This window comes from Cryphonectria parasitica, assembly GCF_011745365.1.
Source record: "Cryphonectria parasitica EP155 unplaced genomic scaffold M406scaffold_4, whole genome shotgun sequence".
Classification (NCBI taxonomy): domain Eukaryota; kingdom Fungi; phylum Ascomycota; class Sordariomycetes; order Diaporthales; family Cryphonectriaceae; genus Cryphonectria; species Cryphonectria parasitica.
In genome coordinates this window covers 3,296,362-3,317,953 of record NW_024468912.1, presented here as the reverse complement: position 1 = coordinate 3,317,953, position 21,592 = coordinate 3,296,362, and the positions used below count along the sequence as shown (strand labels likewise).

At 55.0% G+C, this 21,592-nt stretch overlaps 3 protein-coding genes across 3 annotated transcripts; 2 read left to right on the top strand and 1 right to left on the bottom strand.

Annotated features, from left to right (window-relative positions):
• Positions 1-783: 783 nt before the first annotated feature.
• M406DRAFT_10733 (uncharacterized protein) lies at positions 784-6,703 on the top strand (the record flags this gene model as incomplete). The annotated part of the gene is made up of 3 exons (XM_040915233.1): positions 784-3,849; positions 3,927-6,380; positions 6,485-6,703. Coding segments are annotated over 3 exons (5,739 nt in total), but the record flags the coding sequence as incomplete, so codon positions are not given.
• Positions 6,704-8,190: 1,487 nt separating this feature from the next.
• On the bottom strand, positions 8,191-9,205 carry M406DRAFT_351332 (uncharacterized protein; the record flags this gene model as incomplete). The annotated part of the gene is made up of 2 exons (XM_040922621.1): positions 8,191-8,819; positions 9,061-9,205. 2 exons carry the CDS (start codon positions 9,203-9,205, stop codon positions 8,191-8,193), a joined length of 774 nt encoding a protein of 257 aa, XP_040777073.1.
• Positions 9,206-11,092: 1,887 nt separating this feature from the next.
• On the top strand, positions 11,093-12,437 carry M406DRAFT_346182 (Allantoicase; the record flags this gene model as incomplete). Its single annotated transcript, XM_040922158.1, has 2 exons — positions 11,093-11,186; positions 11,352-12,437. The coding sequence occupies 2 exons, from the start codon at positions 11,093-11,095 to the stop codon at positions 12,332-12,334; spliced, it is 1,077 nt and encodes a 358-aa protein (XP_040777072.1). The 3' UTR covers positions 12,335-12,437.
• Positions 12,438-21,592: the final 9,155 nt, after the last annotated feature.

Here is a 21,592-nt window from a genome sequence, read left to right as displayed (position 1 = left end):
GGGTGCTACTCCTCTGTCGTCATCAATTTTACCACCTCTTTCTCTCTTCTCTTCTTCTTTTCCTTCCCCATCTGTGGGGAGGCATTCACAACAGCTCGCTCGCCTTTCACTGCCTCCTAAACCACAGGTGCAAAGCTATTGTTTGACCTGACCTGTCTAGTTGACACAAGACACATCCGCCTGTGTTCCACATGCTGCACAAGCAAGGACAACAACAACAATCACGACAGTAAATACACGCGGCAGCAGCTCGGGGCTTCATATCCTTTTACCATCTCCAACACGATCGCCGCCGTCATCGCCACCGCCGCTGCCGCGACTCTGACGAACGAAACAAGAGAGGTCTCTCGGATGGAATCACGCGCGTGAGGAGGCATGCCAGGGTCAAATTCAAGCGCCGACACCAATCAGGGCATGTCCAGCACCACCCGCCAGTCGCTTGACCCTCACCACGACGTCGCGCCTTCCGAGACGTCGCCCGACCAGCAGTCTGACCCTCCGCCGGCCGGGCATGGGAACCAGAGGCCTTCGATAGCTCAAAGAGATGCAGCAGCAGCAGCGGTAGCAGCAGCAGCACTGATGTCCCGCCCCTCGGGTACTGCAAGGGAAGGCCAGTCGCCAATCCAGGACCCGAGGATCCTGGCCGTCACCAAGAGCTCTCCAGTCCCGGCGCACGGCATCGGCAGGGCTTCTGTGGTCGGCCTGGCAGGCCCTGGCGCAGGGTCGAGCCCCTCGTCTGAAGGAGGAGGAGGAGGCAGCAGTGAAGAGGTCCGCGAGGTACGAGGTGCCCTGGAGCCCAGGCCCCAGCTGGACTCTGCCAACCAGCTGAGCCAATACCGCGAGAAGCTCGCCAGGGAAATGCAACAGCAGGGGCTCGGCGCAAAGTCCGCCTCGTCTCCTCCGACCCAGCACCATACCAAGAGGGTGTCACCCATCCTCGAGGAGTCCGCTGCGAGCTCGCCCAGCCAGATGTCCTCTGGGCCGTCGACCGCCTCAACCGACGCCTCGACAGAATCTGGCCAGACCATTCGCGGCGGCGTCACCCCCGGCTTCCTCCCGCGGACGACTTCCTATCCGTTTCCTCGCGTGACAACGCCTGGCTACGGCCCGTCCGCCCTGCACAGGCCCTTTACAACACTGTCGCCGACCGGCTCCGCACCCGACTCGCCCGCCTCATCTGCTGCGGGCACGGCGACTTATGGGAACTCCCGGGCCCAGGACCGAGTCATGTCCAACCCCTCCACCCCAGCGTCGGCTTTGGCCTTCCAACCTGCTGGTTCATCATCGCAGGCACCACAGCCAGGGGGAATCTCGGACTTTCCTACTCCGAACCTCTATGACTTGTCATTGATGCTGAGCTCTGAACCGGGTCTCGATGCCTGGTGGCGGACCGTCGTTAATATCATGACTGCCTTCTATAAGGCGGAAAGACTGACCCTCGCCATTCCTGCCGACTCGACAGATCTAGAGAACATCCCGTGGGGCCAAAAGGCGACTTACAACGCGCGCCAGGAGGACGGTCTCAGCATGGAGTACATGGCAGTGGGCACCAGCACGATGCCCAGCAGTATTGACGATTTCTCAGGGCCACCGTCCTCGACGATAGGCCGCGACCCGGTCAGGCTGCAGGCTCCACTGCGCCCCCAGCTGCCTATGCGACACTCTTACGGGGCTTTCGAGGACGAGAAGCACAAGAAGGTGACAGCAACAAGGATGTCAGCTATCCCAAAGAGACCCGGTGTGTTTCCGCGGAGCAAGAGTTTCTTTCCCGGATCCACGCAGGCCGAGCGCGCCGCCCAGGAGGACACGCTGCACATGGGACTCAATCAGCAGGCACTGGCAGAACACGATGCCGAGGAACAACAAGAGGATGTTCAGGACTGGCAGATACCTGCACCAGAGCGCGGAAGCCAGGGGCGGATGTTTGAGCTGCTCCAGGCCCTGGACTACGAAGCCGATCCCCTCATCGACCACCATGGCGTGACAAAGGTGCTGGAGCGTGGACGTGTGATCGCACTGACTCGCAGCTACCCATATTTCGAGGAGAACGCACCGACCAGACCCTCAGAAGGGAAAGTCGCAGGTCGGAGCTACTCGCCAGAAGGCCAGAAAAAGAAAGGGAGGAAGATGCGTCCAGATTCCTCCGCCAAGCTCTCCACCATCCTCAGCTCTGCCCAATCCATGAAGATGCTATCCCACGAGCGCAGGACCGGCCAGCAGAACATCGACCAGATGATCTCCGAAGGAGAACCACGCCGGCCTCCGACACCCACCTATGAAGAGTACGAGCAGACCCCACCCTCGCCTTGGTCACAATCACCCGCCCCGTCTCCGGCCATCCGAGCCGAGGCGAAGGAGAACCCCTTTTTCGCCGAGGCCGTGGTGGACGAGTCGTCATTCGATCCTACTACGACAACACCTGACTACTCGTCAATAGGACCACAGGAGGCAATCGGGGTGGACAACGCGTGGACTGTGCTGCATGTCCCGCTGAGGCACCCACTCCTCTCCAAGGCCTCGAGTGGTTTCAAGCTCGACCCCAAGTTTATGGAGCAGAAGTCGTCCCTCCGGGGAAGAGAGAGCGCGGCGGACAGCGGTGCGAATCTCGAACGAGAGTCCTTGCGAGAGGAGAAGCCAACCCCCATTGCCATCTTGTCCATCCTCAGCTCCACCATCCCGTATCCGTCCAATCTTAGATACTCCCTCGAGCACCTAGCGCCGCATCTTGCGACATCTTTTTCGCTTTGCCGTCACTACAGCACCCTCGAATCCGAGGTCACCAGGATGCACCGCAGGAAATCACGTATTGCTGGGTTTGGCGCCGTGGACCCCGACGGGCGACCCATGACGGACCCGGCAATTCTTAGTTACGCTTCTGAAGAGATGGCAGCCGCATCGCTGACCGGTAGCATCACCAGTCCCAGCGAATATTCTATGCAATCAAGAAGCGCGGCGGGCACGCCGGGTGGGACACCGGGCTGGGAGGGCACTGTCTTTGGAGCCCTCGCGGACAAACGCTCTGCAGTGTCTAACACTACTGCGGCCGCCGCGGCTGCTTCTGCCCCTGCCGCTGGTGATAGCTACTTCACGACGAAAATGAAGGCTTCGGGTAAGACGGAGACCTCAGCTGTGCAGCAGCGAACTCGGAGAGGTTCCAAGGAGAGCCCGACATCAGAGAAGCGGTCCTCCCTTCGGCTCAATGAGATGCTTGATCCTGGTCGCTTCAGCCCTGACCCTGTCGAGCCGGACACACCCGAGGAAGTGTCTGGGAAGGCACCCGAGGATCAAGCCTCAACCAGTGTCCCGAAAAAGCACGCAAGCAGAGAGTCTCCGACGGACCAAAAGGAGGACCGGCTTGCCGAGACGAAGAGCTGGTCCGTCAGGGCAGAGCCCCACCATCGACACAAGAAGCTTCACTCCCATGGGGGAGACTTTGCGACGACTTTTCAGTCGCTGCCGCCGGGTTCCAATATCCCTGTGAAGGGTTCCCCCTCGTCGAGAGGCGAGTCCTCGCTCACGCACCCACCAGAGATGGCTTGGCCGACAGACAGATTAAAGGACCTGATCCTCGACTCGCTGCCGGCACAACTCTTCGTTGCGACTGTCCCAGCTGGCGGTATCGTCTGGGTCAATAGTCGGTATATTGCCTATCGTGGCCAGACGCTGGCTGAGCTTTATGCGGACCCCCACGCCAGCATCCACCCTGACGATCGGGAGGCATACTTGAGTGTCTGGGGGCGTGCCATCAGGGCGGGCGAGGACTTCCAGATGACGGTGCGCATTCGCCGCTTTGATGGGGCCTACCGATGCTTCTCCGCGAGGGTGGTTGCGTGCCGGAACAGGCGCAATGTGAGTAGTCCCCCCCACCCCTTCCTTTTTTCTTTCTTTCTCCTCTCCGCCCATAGTACATCTCTGACGCCGTGCAGGAAATCGTGTACTATCTTGGGAGTTATACGGACATTCACGAGCAGACTATGGCCGAGCTCAAGGTTGTACGGCAGCAGGAGATTGAAGCTTCCGAAGCGAAACACCGACTGCTCGCAAATTTGATCCCTCAGATTATCTTCACGGCAACGGAGGACGAAGGTATCACATTCTCAAACGAGCAGTGGCTGTCCTACACGGGGCAAATCGAAGAAGATGCTCTTGGTCTGGGTTTCATGGACTATGTGCATCCTGATGATCTCGCGAGATGTCAGATCCCGCCTTCTCCAAACGTGCTGTCATCGCCTTCTGGGAAAGTCTTCAAGGAAGGCAACAAGACACCTGCTCAGCAGAACAGCTCAAACAAAAGCCGACAAAGTGCGCTCTCACGAAATAACAGCTCCAGCAGTGAGTCGACGTATGGTCTGCCAGCTGCGAATCTGACCGAGTTGGCCAGGTCAGGTGTTGTCAAGGTCGGAAGGGACAGCAGCGGCCGGCTGACTTACGCCACCGAGATTCGGCTTCGGTCCCGAACTGGGGAATACCGGTGGCATCTTGTGCGCTGCGTCGAGATTGAAAACACAGGCCTTGGGAACGGAATGAGTTCCTACTTCGGCTCTGCGACGGACATTAATGATCACAAATTGCTTGAAGCCAAGCTGAAGGAGGCGATGGAGTCCAAGAGCCGCTTCCTGAGCAACATGAGCCATGAGATTCGGACGCCACTGATTGGTATCTCGGGCATGGTTAGCTTCCTGCAGGACACCACGCTCAATGATGAGCAGCGAGACTACACAAACACCATCCAGACGAGCGCCAACAGCCTGCTCATGATCATCAATGACATCCTAGACCTCTCCAAGGTCGATGCTGGCATGATGAAACTCAACCACGAGTGGTTCCACACACGTGCCCTGATCGAGGACGTGAACGAACTAGTATCTGCCATGGCCATCGCCAGGAGACTCGAGCTGAACTACATTGTCGAAGAGGACGTGCCAAGCTATGTCAAGGGTGACAGAGTCAGGATCCGGCAAGTCCTCCTCAACGTGATCGGCAACGCCATCAAGTTTACCGAGAAGGGAGAGGTCTTCAGCCGCTGCATGGTTAAGACAGGTGCGCCTGGGCTGGACGAGAATCAAGTCATGCTCGAGTTTTCCGTCATCGACACTGGAAGAGGGTTCACTGAAGAGGAGAGGAAACTCATATTTAAACCGTTCAGCCAGATCGACGGTAGCAGCACGCGAGCCCATGGCGGCAGCGGCCTGGGTCTGGTAATCTCGCGACAGCTCGTGGAGCTGCATGGCGGAATGATGGAAGGCACAGCAGTACCAGGACATGGTGCAACCTTCACCTTCACGGCCAAATTTGGCCTGCCGACCGCCGACGATCATCCCGACGCACTGTTCAATCCTCCAGCCGTCGCGACGCCTGCCACCATCGAAGAGATCCCCACGCAGCCATTCAGGCAGTTTTCCATCAGGCCCCGAGTTGCCACCGCCTCCGCCACGACTGCAAGTCCGACCACTGCTGGACAGAACTCTCCAGCGGTCGTCTCCAGCGGAAGCTCCAACCCATCGACTACCTCGACCGGGACACGTCTCAGCGACAGGTCATCCTTTTCATCTGTACACACCGGTTTAGCGCGGTTCAGCGAGGCTGCGAGGGCTAGTGGTCAAGACTTGTCACAGATGAAGCTGGAGATGCCTCCAGGGCGGAACTCGCCGGGTCAGACGCTGACGCCCGAGCAAAAGGAGCAGGTCGCGGATGCCAGTGGCCTGCGTCCACCCTTGTTCTCGATCCTGATCATCTGCCCCCAGAAGTACAGCCGCGAAGCCACGACACGTCACATCGAAATGACCCTACCCAAGGACGTACCCCACCAGATCACGGCGCTGAGCAGCGCCCAAGAAGCAGAGGCTCTGATCGGCGGAGAAGATCCTGTCATATTCACCCACATCATCATCAGCCTTTCGTCGATCGAGGATATTGTTCAGCTCTTGGAAGACATCCATCAGTCGACCATTACCAACAAGACATCTGTGGTTCTCTTGTCTGACTCGATTCAGCGGCAGGATCTGACCAAAGTTGTGGCTGGTACCAAGCAGGAACACCTGATCTTCGACAACAGACTGTCTTACGTGTACAAGCCCGTCAAGCCCTCTCGTCTGGCTGTCATATTCGACCCTGGTAACGAGGGGGACGCCAGCGTCGACCGGAACCGGTCCACTGCTCAGCAGCTGGTGGAAGATCAGAAGAAGAGTTACCAGGAGGTCGAGAAGCGCATGGGCAACAAGGGCTACAAGGTTCTCCTTGTGGAGGACAATCCAGTCAACCAAAAGGTCCTCAACAAATATCTAGGCAAGGTAGGCGTGGCGGTTGATCTGGCCATGGACGGGGAAGAGTGTACCGACAAGGTCTTCTCACGCCCACACGGATTCTACTCGCTAATTCTGGTACGCCTGACGAATGGTTTCTCCCTCTCTCTCTCTTTTATTCTTCTTCTTTTCTCCTTCCTCCGTACTTGGACAGCCCTGGATAAGCTGACATCTGTGCTCAGTGTGACCTTCATATGCCTCGCAAAGATGGCTACCAGGCCTGCCGAGAAATTCGTAACTGGGAGAGGAAGAACAAGTACAGAAACATGCCCATCATCGCACTTTCGGCCAACGTCATGTCCGACGTCCAGGAGAAATGCATTGAGGCAGGCTTCAACGACTACGTCACAAAACCCGTCGATTTCATCAACTTGTCCACAGCATTATCTAAGTTCTTCTGAGGAATCTTGCCAGACCTCTGTTTTTCTCGCCTTTCGATATCGACAAGATTAAGCGACAACAACAACGTCAAGCACCTCGCTGCATAGCGCCGGCGTTCCATCCATGCCTTATGCATACACGATTCAATGATATCCTCTTTATTTTATTTTTTTACATTTCGATTTGTACAATACTTGGGTCATCGTTATCCCCTATCTATCTTCACTACTACACATACACACGCAACTGTTTATATGTCGAGCCTCACCCTGCCTCACTTCTGCAACTTGCCGGGCGGGGGCTGTGTGTCTGTTGAAGCTTCTAGGCTTTCGCTAGTAAGAGAACTCGGGAGGATTGGAGGGACTCAGGCAAGAGAGAGGAGAGAGCACTTTGGACCCCCGGGGGGTGGCCGTGCTTGCCCTCTTCTGCTTAGGTTTTATGGGTTCATGGGGAAAAGGAGGAGCGGTCATCGGAGACGGCCAAACCGTGGCCGTCGCATTACTTCCACACACACGCACTGCAAAAACGATATACCAATGCAGACCACTGACTAGGGCAGCTGCACATACAAGGAGGCGAACGGGGGATTCAGAACGTCTGGCTCAGATTATGAGCATCTGGTCAATTTGGGCTTCTTAGTAAGACGAAGAAAGGTTCATATTTTCTGTTCAAGATGGGTTCAGCACACATTCAAGACAGCCAAACCACTATTTATCTCTCCTGCTGTTGCGAGTCATTTTTACTCAGGCGTTCAGGAAGATCGGGCAGGAGATGAAGGGTTCAGGGGTAATAGCATCTGGGCCTGCTGGGCAACACTTTTGTTGGTGGGCTCGGAGGAAAGAGCCCGCTCTCTGCCTTTTTCTAACTTCTTCTTTCTCCCTCTGGGGCATGTTGCATTTTAACTTCTTCGAAGAAAGTCTAATATACCACAAGTGAGTACTATGGAAGATGGTAATAAGGAAGAACAGAAATCTAGGGGGGGGGGGGGGTAAGCAAGCTTCAGATTAGAGAGATACAGAGACGAGACTGGGGAAGGGTTGGGAGAGGTAGAGTGGATGGAGGGGATTCAGTGTGTGTATAGTGCGCCGCCGAAAACGGTGTGCCTGAGAAGGGCATCTTGAATATAGTACGAGGGGATTCGTTCCTCGCAGAAGCACTACTACTGTACTACTCCTGGTTGCAGGTGACCGTTCCAATAATCTTTGCATGTAGGTTTTCTTTGGAACCACTCGTCGATCAACCCAGCAACAGAACAATGTATACAACGTAGTCCATATTACTGTTCTGCTCGAACACAGGAAATACTATAACAACTCGCAGTACTTTGATGACCGGACACCCAGGTCGTATAGTCAAAACGATAGAACAATGTCTCTCCCCCGTCTTGGTTGTCTGTCCTTTCCTTTCCACTCGTTCCTCTCTTCTGCTCTCTTTTCTTGCTTTTCCCCCTCCCTCCTCCTCCTCCTCCTCCTCCTCCTCCTCCTCCTCCTCCTTGGCACTCCCTTACTCACTCTTCTCTCTGCCGGCCAACATTCAGCCCAAGCTTCCGCAGGTGCAGCCGAGGATACACGCCAACCACAACCAAGACCACGCCGATAATGACAGTCCAAAGCCTCACGCCAAGCACATTGACATTAAAATCCGTATACACGGCACTCAGCACCGTAGCCAGGAGCAGCAACAAGAATAAGTACCCGCTCAGCCGGTGATACTTCCACACCTTGCCGGCCCTCTCGCGGCCGCCCAGGAGACTGGGAACAGCCCACATGACCAGCCCGACCAGAGACTGCAGGGCCAGCACGACACCCGAGGCCACGCCCAGGTAGCCGTGGACACTGTGGAAATGGCTGTCGGGCCCCTGGCGGATCTTGTTGGCCTCGATGATGGCGATGCCGGCGACGAGGGTGGCGAAGGTGAGGCCGTTGAGGATGGCGTGGATGCGGGCGCCGGTCTGTTTGGCTGGGGCGGAGAAGGTGGGCTGGAGGATGAGGACGGCTTCGATGGCGAGGAGGAGGCCGAGGGATTGGAGGAGGGGGTGGGGGGAGAAGAGGGGGATGAAGGGGGGGTTGGCCAGGACGGCGGACCAGATTAGGAGGAGGAGGAGGAGGGCTCCTGCTTGGGCGAGCCAGGCGGTTCCTTTTTTTGAGAGAGAGAGAGAGAGATCAGTTATTAGTATGGACTTTTGATTTGGATGGAAGGGCGGAATGGATGGGTGGATAGATGGATAGAATAATGGTGATTTGTGATTGTGAGATTTCTCTCTATCTCTCTCTCTTTTCCTCTCTCAATTCAATCTCTTGGTGTATCTCAAGGGTTTAGTTTTGGTGTAGTTTTGTCAAGGCATTCATATGCAATCACTCCGTCATATGAAACTCACCACTAATCAGATTATGAAATATCGACTCGCCAGGCCTCTGCATGACGTCGCCAGGTTCACCAAGGAGAGGTTGTGACTCTCCTCTCCCATCATCGTCTGCTGCAGCCTCGGAACGGCGCTCCGGTATTCCTGTCGTCGAGGCCATCCTTTCCGTTCTTCCTTTATACGTTGGGGGGGGGGGGGTTTTCTGGGAAGAAAAGAGCTTGCCTGACTAAAAAGTGCCTTGAGGAGAGTGTGGGGTTTCAAACACCAGCGCCGTCTCCAAAGTAGTGGTTTAGAAAGACAGAAAAAGCACCAAGAGCTGTCCGGATCCTGTGCTAGCGATGAAGATCACAGTCGGTTTATTTGAGAAAAACCGGAATTGGAATGATGCGAGGATGCGAAGAGGAAAGAGAAAATGAATCACTGGCTGAAGGGCTCACAAGGCTTCCCCTCCTTTTTCTATGATGCAAAAGGAAGGAAGGAAGGAAATAAACGATGCAGCTGACGTTTTTAACCCCGCGCCGCACGCCACTCACGCGCCGATGATGTTGATGATTTGTGAATCGCGATTGATTGATGCGTTGAGAAAGAGACAGAGGGGTGTCAATCTCCCGGGGGTTCAGGTCTTGAGAGAACGGAAACCAAGCGCTGCACCAGCTATATAAAGTAACCTTCCAGCGTCCAGCCTTCTAATTTTTAATTTTTAATTTTTCTCTCTCTCTATCTGGCCCTTCCCTGTCTGTAGCCTTCCCCCCCCCCCCTCCTCCCCCGGCAATCAGTCCGACACAACGTAGCACAGTGACACCAAAGACCAGGGGGGAGGGCGGAGAGGAAAGGCAGGAAGGGCAAGGCAAATCGGCACATGTCATGCATCCGTCACGCAATCACATTTGGGAAAATATACCGAAAGAAAAAGAAGAATAATAAAATAAGAGTCGATGGATGTATACGATGAGGATGAGCAGGAGCAAAACAACAAGGTAACTTAATATGTATGTATGGGAGGGGCAGATCCCCCCGCGCGCTGACGTCCTCCACCAAGGCCTTGTTGATTTGGGCCTATGAGAGACGTTCCATTTGATTTGGAGGGGCCCTGACGGCTACTGCTAGTACTATGATACGTGAGTACAGTACAGTGTACCATGGAACCATAGTAGCGGTATGTACCACGGTACCGAAGCTACACCTTTGCTGCAGGCGCCACTCACCTGCTCTCTCGTTTTTTCTTTGATCTGGTGGGGGTGGACTTGGTTAGTGGATGGTGAGGGGAAAGGGAGGGGTGAGTTGATTGGGTCAGAAATGGTGTCACCCCTCAAATACATAAAGGGAGGAAGTTGAGTGGTCGAGTGGAGGGTTGGTTGCTTTCTTGATTGACTGATTGATTGTGTTGCATCAGCTTTACCAAGTGGTGGTTCTGCTTCTGTGCAACGTGAAGAGTACTTGGGGAAATGCCGCTATCGTGTCATGTTACACAAAGTTCTTGTCATCCTTGAATGTTTTCTGGCTCCCTTTCCTTCAACACAATGCCTCACTCATTATCCCAGAGGATGCACGATCAAAGAGGTTATCAAGAGAGAAGGAAAATAGTGGGTCCCTCTCTCCTCCCTCCTCTCAATCAGTCATGGGCCAAAAGCACACCAACCATCCCCCGGCGCGCTTTCGGCCGCCTCCGAGCGCTCAGAGGTCCGGACCCGGAACTAGATACCTCTATCATTACTCGATTGACACTTGTCATTGGACGACGACGTTTATCGCCTTATTTTTCTCTGGAGCCTCTCTTCCTCTCTCTTCTCCCGAGGTCACTCACTCACCGATGAATGTCTTTCCTTCTTTTACTGCGACCTTTCTTCTGATGGCCAGGGCGATAATCAACTGGTGATCTTGCATAGTATACTTGTATTGTTGTCCTCTCTCTCTCTCTCTCTCTCTCTCTCTTCCTCACTCACATATACACACGCATAGACAGACAGCCACTTTCTCCCTCCTATCTCTTACTCCTTCAGTGTAACAAGCAACATATACAACTCGTAATCCAAGAAGAGCTTCAAAAATGGCGGATGAGATCGAGTACAAGCTACAAGATGTCCTCTCGACAGCAGTAGCCTCTGAGGACATCGACAAGACCTTTCGGTCAAGCTGCATAGGTGTGTAAACGAAGAGACCAAGAAGACGATGATGACAAGGAAGCCCATATGAGAGAGACCGGGCCATGTCCATGCTCCACAGCACACACACACACACACACACACACGCTTGATGTGCTCTTCCGCTGACAATCACACCTACCACTACCACTACCACCTCCACAGACCTCATCTCCGCCGCCCTGGGAGGAAAAGTCCTGGGATTCTCAGACGAGTGGTTCGCCGAGGCCGCCAACCTCCTGACCCCGACACCTCCGATCCGCCAGCCCGGCAAGATGGTCTTCACAGGCGCCTGGTACGACGGCTGGGAGACCCGCCGCCACAACCAGGCCCCCTTTGACTGGGTCGTCATCCGCCTGGGCGTCGCATCAGGGACCGTGTCGGGCGTTGAGGTCGACACCGCCTTCTTCAGCGGCAACCACGCACCTCACATCTCAGTCGAGGGGTGCTTCCGGCCCGACCCCGCCGACGACGACGAGGTCCTCTCGTGGGGCGGCGACAGGGGCAGCTGGGAGACCATCCTCGGCATCAGGGAGTGCGGGCCCTCGCAGCGCTTCGCCTGGAGGCTGGACAACCCTTCCGACAAGAGGTACACCCACGTGCGCCTCAACATGTACCCCGACGGCGGCATCGCCCGCTTCAGGCTCTTTGGCCACGCCGTGCCCGTCTTCCCCGAGGATCCCGATGCCGTCTTCGACCTCGCCGCCGCCCAGAACGGTGGTGTCGCTGTCTCCTGCAGCGACCAGCACTTTGGCACCAAGGACAACCTGCTGCTGCCAGGCAGGGGAAAAGACATGGGCGACGGCTGGGAGACGGCGCGCTCGCGCCAAAAGGGCCACGTCGACTGGGCCATCGTCCGGCTCGGGGCCCCGGGCCTCGTGCAGCGTTTTATCGTCGACACGGCCCACTTCAGGGGGAATTTCCCCCAAAAGGTCAGGCTGGATGCCATCGGCTGGGACGGCGAGGGCGAGCCGCCTGCCGACGCACCCGCCTGGGAGCAGGTTGTCGAAGCAAGCAAGACAGGCCCCGATCAGGAGCACGAGTTCGCTTCGGCTGTGCAGGACAGGCCCTTCACCCATGTCAAGCTGACCATGATACCTGATGGGGGCGTCAAGAGACTGCGTGTTTTTGCGAAGCGGGCCGTCTAGCCACCCCACCACCACCATCACTTGGGGAGGCTGGGAGGTTGCCACTGGGGAAGGAGGGGGTCCCAAATTAGAGCAAAAAGAAATATTTGTTTTCTCCCTCTCACTCTTACTCTCTCCTCTCTTTTGTTATCCTCTCTTCCCTCATTCCTCTCGTTTCTTTTTCTTCTTCTTTTCCTTTTTGATACTCGACCCCACCCCAGGTGGGTCGCTTTGTGAGCCGAGTTTGATGTTGCTTTTTACCCTACGGGTCTCTTGTATCTGTGCACGCTGATGTTCAGCCCCCTTCTTCGCCAGCCCGCACTCGCCGCATTATCAGTGCTTTTCAGCGCCGCAGCGACTTTCATTTTCCTGACCGCCAAACACAATTTTCGTGCTGGGGTCCAAGCACGCAGTCCACATTGTCATCACCTCGTGAAAGGCCGTTTCACTTGGGCCTCAAACGGTCCACTTGTAATTATTTTTCTTGTTCGAGCCGCGTCCGGTTGCTGGGCCAAGCCTCTGGGCCGTCCCGTCACAGTATCTGCCCAGTCCGCCAGACCAAGCAGCAACATTTGCCGGTTAGACATTATAGGAAGAAGAAACAATTGACGTACACGCATGGGTGGCTATACCACCCCGTCGCAGATCGTGACCTTCCAAGACACAGGTTCAGGTCGTCCATCATCCACTGATAGGCTCGGCGTCAGCGACAGACCGCCAGAGAGCAGATAAGATTTTCTTGGCTCTAATCTATTCGTCGCGGTGGCTCATACTGCTGTGCTCATCTCACTTGACATATCTGCCGATGGTCATGGTCTTATGATGGAGGGAGTGCACAAAAGGGTGTGCATCGCTAGCGAGGCCGGCGAGGCGGCCGCATCATGCCTAGAGATTCACGAAAACATGAGGACGAGCAGCTTTCTTGACATGTCAAGTGCCGTTCTCTGACACACAGTCGTGATACTAGAGCAACCTTCACCGAGGTACGGTAGTCGTACGAAGCGCGGATATACCACATCCACTCCTCTCCTTCCCTCCCAGGTCGCGGCCCCCGCGTCTAGGAGTAGCAGAACGGGGGCGGGATCGTGGAGGGACAAGCGCAATCTCGGCTCTCGTTGCTGAAACTGAGGGAAAGCACTGGCTGGTAGAGCGGTCAGTGATCACGCTGTGCGGCTGCTGTCAATATCGGCGGCGCTCGCCATTCGAGGGCATCTGCCGCGCGAGGGCAGCAGAAGCAAAGAAGTGCGCGCCACCCCCGAGAGGGGAGGGGGGTTCCAGGGCCCCTCAAGCAGCGCAGATGGTCTTATAGGTGGAAAGCCTGAGTGTGGTTTTGAATAGTTAATCCTGGCCGAGACCTGCAGTGGCCATGCTCCGAGACATATGGCCGTCACTGCGAGGCTTAGGGTAACAGTATAGTACTTGTAAAGGCACAGTCGAAGGAGTAGCTCCCAAAAAGACCTGCCCGTATGGTGATAGCCCTGAAAAGAAGATCCAACATCGGGGCATCTTAGGCCTAACTTGATAATCTTTTCTCTTCAAAGGTACATGAGGCGAGATGAGTGTCCAACACGGCCACCCTGATATTGTTTGTGGCTGGCTGACTGACCCAAAAGGGTCATAGAGCCTTTCCATGTTCCTGCACTCTCGGTGCGGACGAAAGAGATGTAGAAGGTTTTCCGGGCTTGTCGGGGTAGGCTCCAAGCCAGAACCTGGAATGATTAGACAAGACGTTCCTGTGGTTGGCTGAAAAATGACAGTGACAAAGTCTGTGGCAAAAAAGTCCCCGACAATCGATCGCCACTGCACGTACGACATCACAAGACCCGGTCAAGAGCCAGATCTAGGCTTGAGATCTGAGCACCGACGCTCTCTGAGAATCTGACGCGCAAATATCATTGCACATCAACGTCAGCAGTAGCATCTCTCGAACGCGAAGAAGCGTCGTTGCACCACTAATTTCGACGTAGTACTCTGCAAAGCACAAGCGACTGCAGAAGCCTTCAAAGTCAACAATCTGGATCTCCGTGGAGCCGACACACAAGGATTGGGGAAGGAGAGAGAGAGAGAGGGGGTTTCATTCAACAGATTTTACTGTTTTCACTCACGTCACCAAGCAGCCACAAACCCCCTCCCCTCCTCTTTCCATCCCCGCCCCCTCTCATCCGAAGGCGGCGTCGATGCAAAGCCTCTAGCGAAGGCTCCAGACTGGTGTGCAACCACAAGGCAGCCCGATTAGGCCACATTGGCTTCCGCGCCGTGTCTCGACCCCGGAAGTATATGAGCGCACCCCGGCATTAATATGTTAATGTCCGCAACCAGAGTCTTGAAATGTGAGGTTACTGATCTGCACCCGTCACTCCTTCTTCTCTCCGTTGTGGAACCGTTTCACGGCAGCCGCTGGGGTCTCGGTCGTGGCGCCGATGGAACAATCCCAAAGTATGGACTTGGCGTGCGTGCCCGCTCATTTTCGTGGTTACTAGTAGCCTTACCCTGACACCAACTGCAGCTGTCCTAGCCTCTCTGTCGCTCTGTGTGTGTCTCTCTCTCACACACACACACCCTATCTGTAGTTGCAGGAGTTGAACTTGTCCAGGATTCTCGGTGCTGACATCTTATATGGTGTCGGTCAACCCGTCGAGCTTGATTTCAACAAAGTGTGTGCACGTACTCGTGTTTGTGTTTGTTTGTTGTTAGTGTCGAGGTAGTCTCATAAAGCCACTCAGAGATGCCGCCTAGGAACCGCGCCTAATGCTGATCCAATGCAGAGCTTCTGCACGTAAGCACAATACTTGGGCCATCGACGCGCCACCGGCCGAGTCACGGACGCATTTACATCAACTCCGCCCGTCGATGAGCGCCTGGCATTATCCACAAACGACCCGGAAGATGGTCGGTAGTCTGCTGGCACAGCAACAAGCCCGACCTCCCCCCTCCCCCCTCAAAGCGGACAAAGCTGCAGTATGCTCGCTTAGCGAACCTTCACAATTAAACTCATGGAACAGAGTATATGCTCTGGCAGGCGTAGCGCGCCAGATGCGGGTAAGATTGTGTAGATTTTGGAGCGCTCATGTTGTACAGCTCCCTCGCACGACGTAGCGAGCCGAACCCTCATGGGATGAACAAAAGTCATCATCCGACAGACACTGGTCAGTACCCGAGGAGGCCGGTGAGGCCCCTTTTTTTTCTCTTCTTCTTCGGAACTCCGGTGGATGCAGCTCGTGCCGTTCGCGATACTGTCCTGCACTGCAAGTTATAGGAGGGGCGCGGACTGATCCTGTGGCTTGCATGCCTTGAGAGGAGGTGGCGTACGCAGCAGTACGGCTTATTGGTACTTTTTTGCAAGACAGCGCATGCATATGATGTAGAAGTCGAATCACCCACGCTGATCCCTCGGGACACTGACCCCACCAATCCGCAAAGACCCCAGTCGAGACTCAAGGCCAGTGGAGCCTATATCAAGTGTTGAGTAACTGGTTTTATCAAGCATATTTTCGTCGGCCATTGCCTAGGCTGGTTGCGCAACCACCACTGATCAGCTCCTGAAATGGTCCCAACAAACAAGAACGCAACCGCCCCCCTGCTGTTATGGAAAACCCCCAACGTGCCACCGACCACGAGCCTTTTCATGCTCATGGAGGGTCGCGAGTATACTGCAGGACCTTAGCGAGGGAAAAATCGAGCCGCCGCTTCATGTCTGATTACCGCTAATTGCAGCTATGGCTTCCAAAAGCGGAGTTCGTTCTGGCCCGCGGACCAGTCAGTCGGATGAATGGGACGGATGATTGACCGATTTCAGCACCGAGCAGACGCAGGAAGCCAGGAAGAAGGTGGGAGAAAACAACAGGAGATCCAATATGAAGAAGGCAGCTAAATCAATATGATGTGAGCAAGCACTCATGCGGGTTTGATTAGCCAGGGTCATGGCTGTCATACAATGCCTTCACACCCAATTTGTCCCAAGCGCGAATGAGATTCGAACCCGGTATATCGGGCCTCGACGTTCTGAATGTGCCAGCTATCCTCAATCTGGCCTTCCTGGAATAGCATGACCCGTCGAACGTCAGTCCTGGCATAGCAGGATGTGAGAAGTGTTCCTGGGGCCAAAATCACATGCCAAAATCCTGCGTACTGGAGAGAGGCCGGACTTCGTTCCCTTTCACAAGCTTTCCGATGACCACGCCCCCCAGTAAAACCGCTATTTCTCGGTGACCTGGGATGGAGCTGAACAGAGCCGCGCCGTGCTGCCGAGGAGATGTAAGTCGGCCCACAGAGGGGACCAAAGCACAAAAGGCTGTTGGACCAGTCGCAGATTGAATAATCGGGAAGGCTGAGATTTCGGGCAGGAACTGGGAGATTGAGCAGACTACTCATGAACACAATGGGATCCATCGCTGATGAGATCTCAGGGATGGAGATGCGGGTCTTTTTGCAGGGTAGCATCGAGAGAAATGGCACCTTGTTTCAGATTGATCCCCGGGTCTGTTTAGTCATCGGCAGACCAGGGCTCTCGTCCTCTCGATGGCTTGATGGCAGTCCTGGAGAGGAAGTAAAGGAGGACCAGAGTCGTTCAGGGTGGGACCCAGACGAGTGGGGAGGCGGGGCCGAGCAGCCACATCACCTAATCTGCTGCTCTGGTCGAAAGCCCGAATGCCCCGGGGTAGGCCTTGCCAAGCAGGCCATGAGGAGGGGCTGGCGCAAAGGTTTGGTGGCTGACAGCTCGGTCTCGCTGTGGTCCCGGCAAGACGTCAGCGTTCACCGCTTGGCTGTCCCAATAGGCAATCTGCCTTGAGCTTTTTAATCTTCCAACCACACCACACCACAAGCTACTAGCCACCACTCCGTACTCGCTGCGGCAACAAGGGGGAATGGGGATGGGAAGGGAGAGGGGGCTGGCTCAGTCCCAGCCCCAGTTCCCATCCCATCTCATCCCATACCTATCTTGCTACCCTCGGTCAACCTTTCTTCCCCTCTTGTCGCGTGTGCATGCCCTGTACGATGAGCAGTGACGCACCACCCTTCGGCTGTGGATCGTCAGATCGGGGCTGTCATAGACAAGCAGTAACATCCGACGAGCCTGATTGCGAGGGTGACTTGCAGCAAAGTGTGGGGACAAGGCGCAGATTTGTTTCCCCTTTGAGCGTGGGTCTAGGTCTTGGGTCTAGCCCTCGGCTATGGCAGACAAGCTTTAAGACACGGTGGTAGTAGATGGTAGATCCCAACGGCCTGGACGAGGGGGAGGAAAAAATGGAGGGAGAAGGGGCCATCATTGCTGACCTGGCGGCGGCCCCAGCGGGGGTGCACAAGATGAGCGACGTATCTACACCAAATGTGTAGTATAGCGGCAATCGGGTACTGTTAAGGTGGGTGGTTGCGAAATGGAAGGGGGGGGGAGGGGTGTCGTGTATAACAGGACCAGGTTCGTGCGCACGATGGCTGGTGAGGCTTGTACTACATTGACCACATCGTCAGCATGAACATGATGATGAATATTAAATGAAATAAAATAGCAAAACAAAGATATGTCGAGGTTGGATGGGGTCAGGCATGACGTGAGGTTGCGGAGGGTTACCAATCCTGTAGTCTGCTAGACCGTGTGAAAAGTGAAACATTGTAGTCCGGACTCATAGACGTTTCTTCAGCCCTAAACCAAATTCCTGCTAGGTTCTGCCAGGTGGCATTGATGAATTTTTGTACTGAGGTACCATAGTACCTCTGTACACACCACACACGAAGAATGAAAGAAAGAAAGAAGAGAGGTGGCTGGAGGGGCTGCATTGGCTATTGAATGCTGACGAGAGTTGAGGAGGGTTGGTTTTGTGCACAAATGGGCCAGAGACTCAAGACCAGGTGCAGCAACCCTCCAGCTTGAGCTTTCTCAATCAGGCAGCACACGACACACTTTTCACCCCCTCCACCTTCCCTTGCCTTCTCTGTTGCTGGCTCTTGGGCACCTGCTGTGGTAGCTACCGTAGTACTTGGTACGTACTGCAGTAGTAGCCGCCTTCACCTGGCCAAGAGCTCATGCGAGCTAGCTCCTTCCCTGCCAGCACTGCAAAGACTGTCATCAGCTCGAAAATGAGAAAATTTAGGATACCCCCTGCACACAAAGCAATGCCCTTGTGCCTCCCCTGTGTACACAATACCTATTCAAGCTATGCCAGTAGTGTGTTCTCGCACAGACGTATACTTGTAGAGCTTAAAGGACAGGGAGTATGGAGTACCTGTCATATTTCTCCAGCCCTGCAAATCCAGATCGTTTCTGGAGGTACCGGGGGTACCGAGGGCCTTTCCAGAACAGAACAGCTCATGAAAATAAACTTTTTGGTCACCAACAAGGTTCTTTACCTGAGGCTTCGTCTGTGGCGAGCCTCGACCTTTCATCTCTATTCCCCATCGCCTCTCGTCAGCGGCCGCGCCGTCGACCTCGATCATAATTACGGTCATCAACCCGCCAATGCCGCTTTGACAATAAGGGGAGGGGTGGACGAGGAATCTGCCTTGTCCCGTCTCATAGGCGTGTCGATCGACCTTGCTCTGTTATCTTCGGCTCAGTGCCAGTGCTCTTCTTCCCACGACAGGTGGATCTCGACAGCCTCCCCTTCCCTTCTTGGACACATCCCAGCAGGATAGTGTCGACCAAGATCACCCATCTCGTCCATTATGGTATGCAATTCCGGCCGCTGACTTTCTCCATCCACCAGCTAATCCTCCGCATCTTGGGGACCCGGAGCTGGAGACGTCCACAAGTGAAGCGGGACTCGCCTCCGCTGTTGTCTTCTCTTCCCCCCAGGGGCATTTAATTTCCAGAGTTCTTGCTCCCCTGACGCGGGCCTCATATCGACGGATTTGCCGCTTTGGGGCTGGCCCCGCCGACACGCAAGCCACAATGTCGCCCTGTCCCGTTGGGGTGTAAGAGCGGCTGTTTCATCCTCAGCCCAACTCTGGCTAGTCCCAATTGATTCCTCACGCCAACCCGCCATCTGAAGGCAAACCCCTCCCCCCTTCTCGTGCACTACGTACTTACCATAGTACTATAGTACTACCATGATATTAGGTCCTCGCCAGGGACCAGGCTTGCAACCCACGATGCCAGGCTGCCTACTATGGTGGTAGCCAATGCTACCAACGGAGATGAGAGGCGCTACGACGTTGGCCTGATGCGGAGGGAGGATGGCCATGGTCGTGACTTGCCGCCGTGCCCACGGTGTGACCTTGTTTGGCTCTCAACCTTGTCTTCTACAATGGTACACACACACACACACACACACAAGGTGACATGATTCCAGATCGCATCCATCCCTGGTTGCGTGGTCACTGCGCAGCGAGCAGCGGGCACTTGGGCATCTCCCGTGGCTGCGGGTCTACAGATTTCGGATCAAGGCACGCGATACATCCACTAGGAATGTTCCCAACTCGGGGCCCACGTCAACGACGCACACACACACACAGACGCACAGACACACACCTATACTGTGTCTCTGTCTTTTCTTACTCAATCTCGCTCTCCTTTCAGCCGCCCTTGGGTCCTCATCAAGACCATACTCGTAGCGACAGGAAGCAATTTAGGACCCACCACCGAATTGGGCCAGACCCGCTCTTCATCACCGCTCTGCATCACAGCCCCCGTCACCAAGCTGAGCTCGAGCACTCAGCCTTCATAAAAGTGTCCAGTTACACAGAGAGAGTATCGAGTATACAGACACTTCTCATGTCATCATCCGTTGCAGCTGGACGAATGTGACAGCACCGGTACCCTGATCCTGGTGCTGTGGGCTTTCTTTAGGGAGCCGTGCACCCACCCACAATGCTGACACGTAGTGGTTGGTACCTATTCTTTCTCTGCAGGAAGCAGTCTACGCTAAGTAGGGGGGGACTGGCAATCGCTGCTTGAGGCATACGGCGCCACCTGAAAATCTGTTCTCGAGCATCCTGGAAGTGTCTGTCTCGGTGACACGGCCTCGTTATCAAGCATCGTACGAGTCCTTACGACTGCCCGTCACCTCCGTTGCGGTGACATCTCTCACGATCAGTCTCGTCTTATTGTCCCTGCCAAGACTCAACCACCACACACCGAGCGACGTCGTTGTGCAGAGTGAGGACACCGGACCATTAAAATACGGGCTATGACAAGGCCTGGACGCACGTTTCTAAGGTACCTTGACCTGCAGCAATAATGCCCCCCACACGGACTGATTAGTTCGCGGTGGCCTATTTCTCTTCCCGATTGCCCTAGGGATCTACCCTGCGTCCGGACAAGCCCACTTCATTTTGTGGACCCCCCTTTGGGGCCCCATCGTAGTCCCTCATCCTGAGAGATCTCAATAAAGAAGGGGGGGGGCAAAAGGAGGCAGAGAAGGGCGTGTCAGGAAGCGGAAACGTGACAGTGCCACAAATAGGCGGTCGACCTCTTCACTACTGTGTAGGGCGTCAAGGAAAGGGAGGGGGAAGAGTGGTCGAGGAAGGGAGAAATAGAGAGAGGGGGCAACAACAAGGGCTTCCAGATCATGTCCTCTCTTCTATTACCTTGACCATGTCGGCCTCGTTCTTTCTTTCATTCTTCCTCTTTTCGCTCACTACTCGATAGACCTTGCGGAGCGCATCGATCTGATATCATGGGAATATTTCCCCTCTGGGGTCTCGCATATTCGGCCTAGGCTTTGAAAGGAAAGTCAACAGCCACAAGTCCGCACATCACCCGTCTCTCTAGTCAGCAGTACGAGAAAACTGCAATTTAGTATTCTCTCCCGCGCGCGAATTGCCCCCTTGGAAAATAACGGGCTTCCAGTATCTGCCTCGCCTCCATTTAGCGGCCATCTTTTTATCCTCCACCTTCTTCCACTGCTGCTGATGAGTTTCACGCAGCACAAACTTTCTCTTGGTGCCCAAGCCCTTGCCTTGAAGCAAGATTTCATGGCAGGGGGGAGGGGGTCTGGGGAGGGAGGGACCTGCTCCATCGAGTCAAGGCTCTTGTGCAAGCTGCATTCCTCTTATACAACCGTAGCTGTACAGTACATACATAGTCGTCTGGGCTAAGGATCTCTTCCGTCTTTCTCTCTCTGTCTTTCTTCCTGCCTATTACTGGACGTATGTTACTGCTGCTCTTGTTGTCTTCTCCATCTCTCTCGCTGTGTTTTGCTTGGCTGCGCTGCGATGCCTTGTGTGCGTGGGTGGGTGGGTGTGCTGTAGATGCGAGTCGTGGCTTTGGTCCTCGTTCTCCTTCGAGAAATCAAGCCCCAAGAAACCCTTGAGGCCTTAATATCGCCCGTTTTTTTTCTTCCT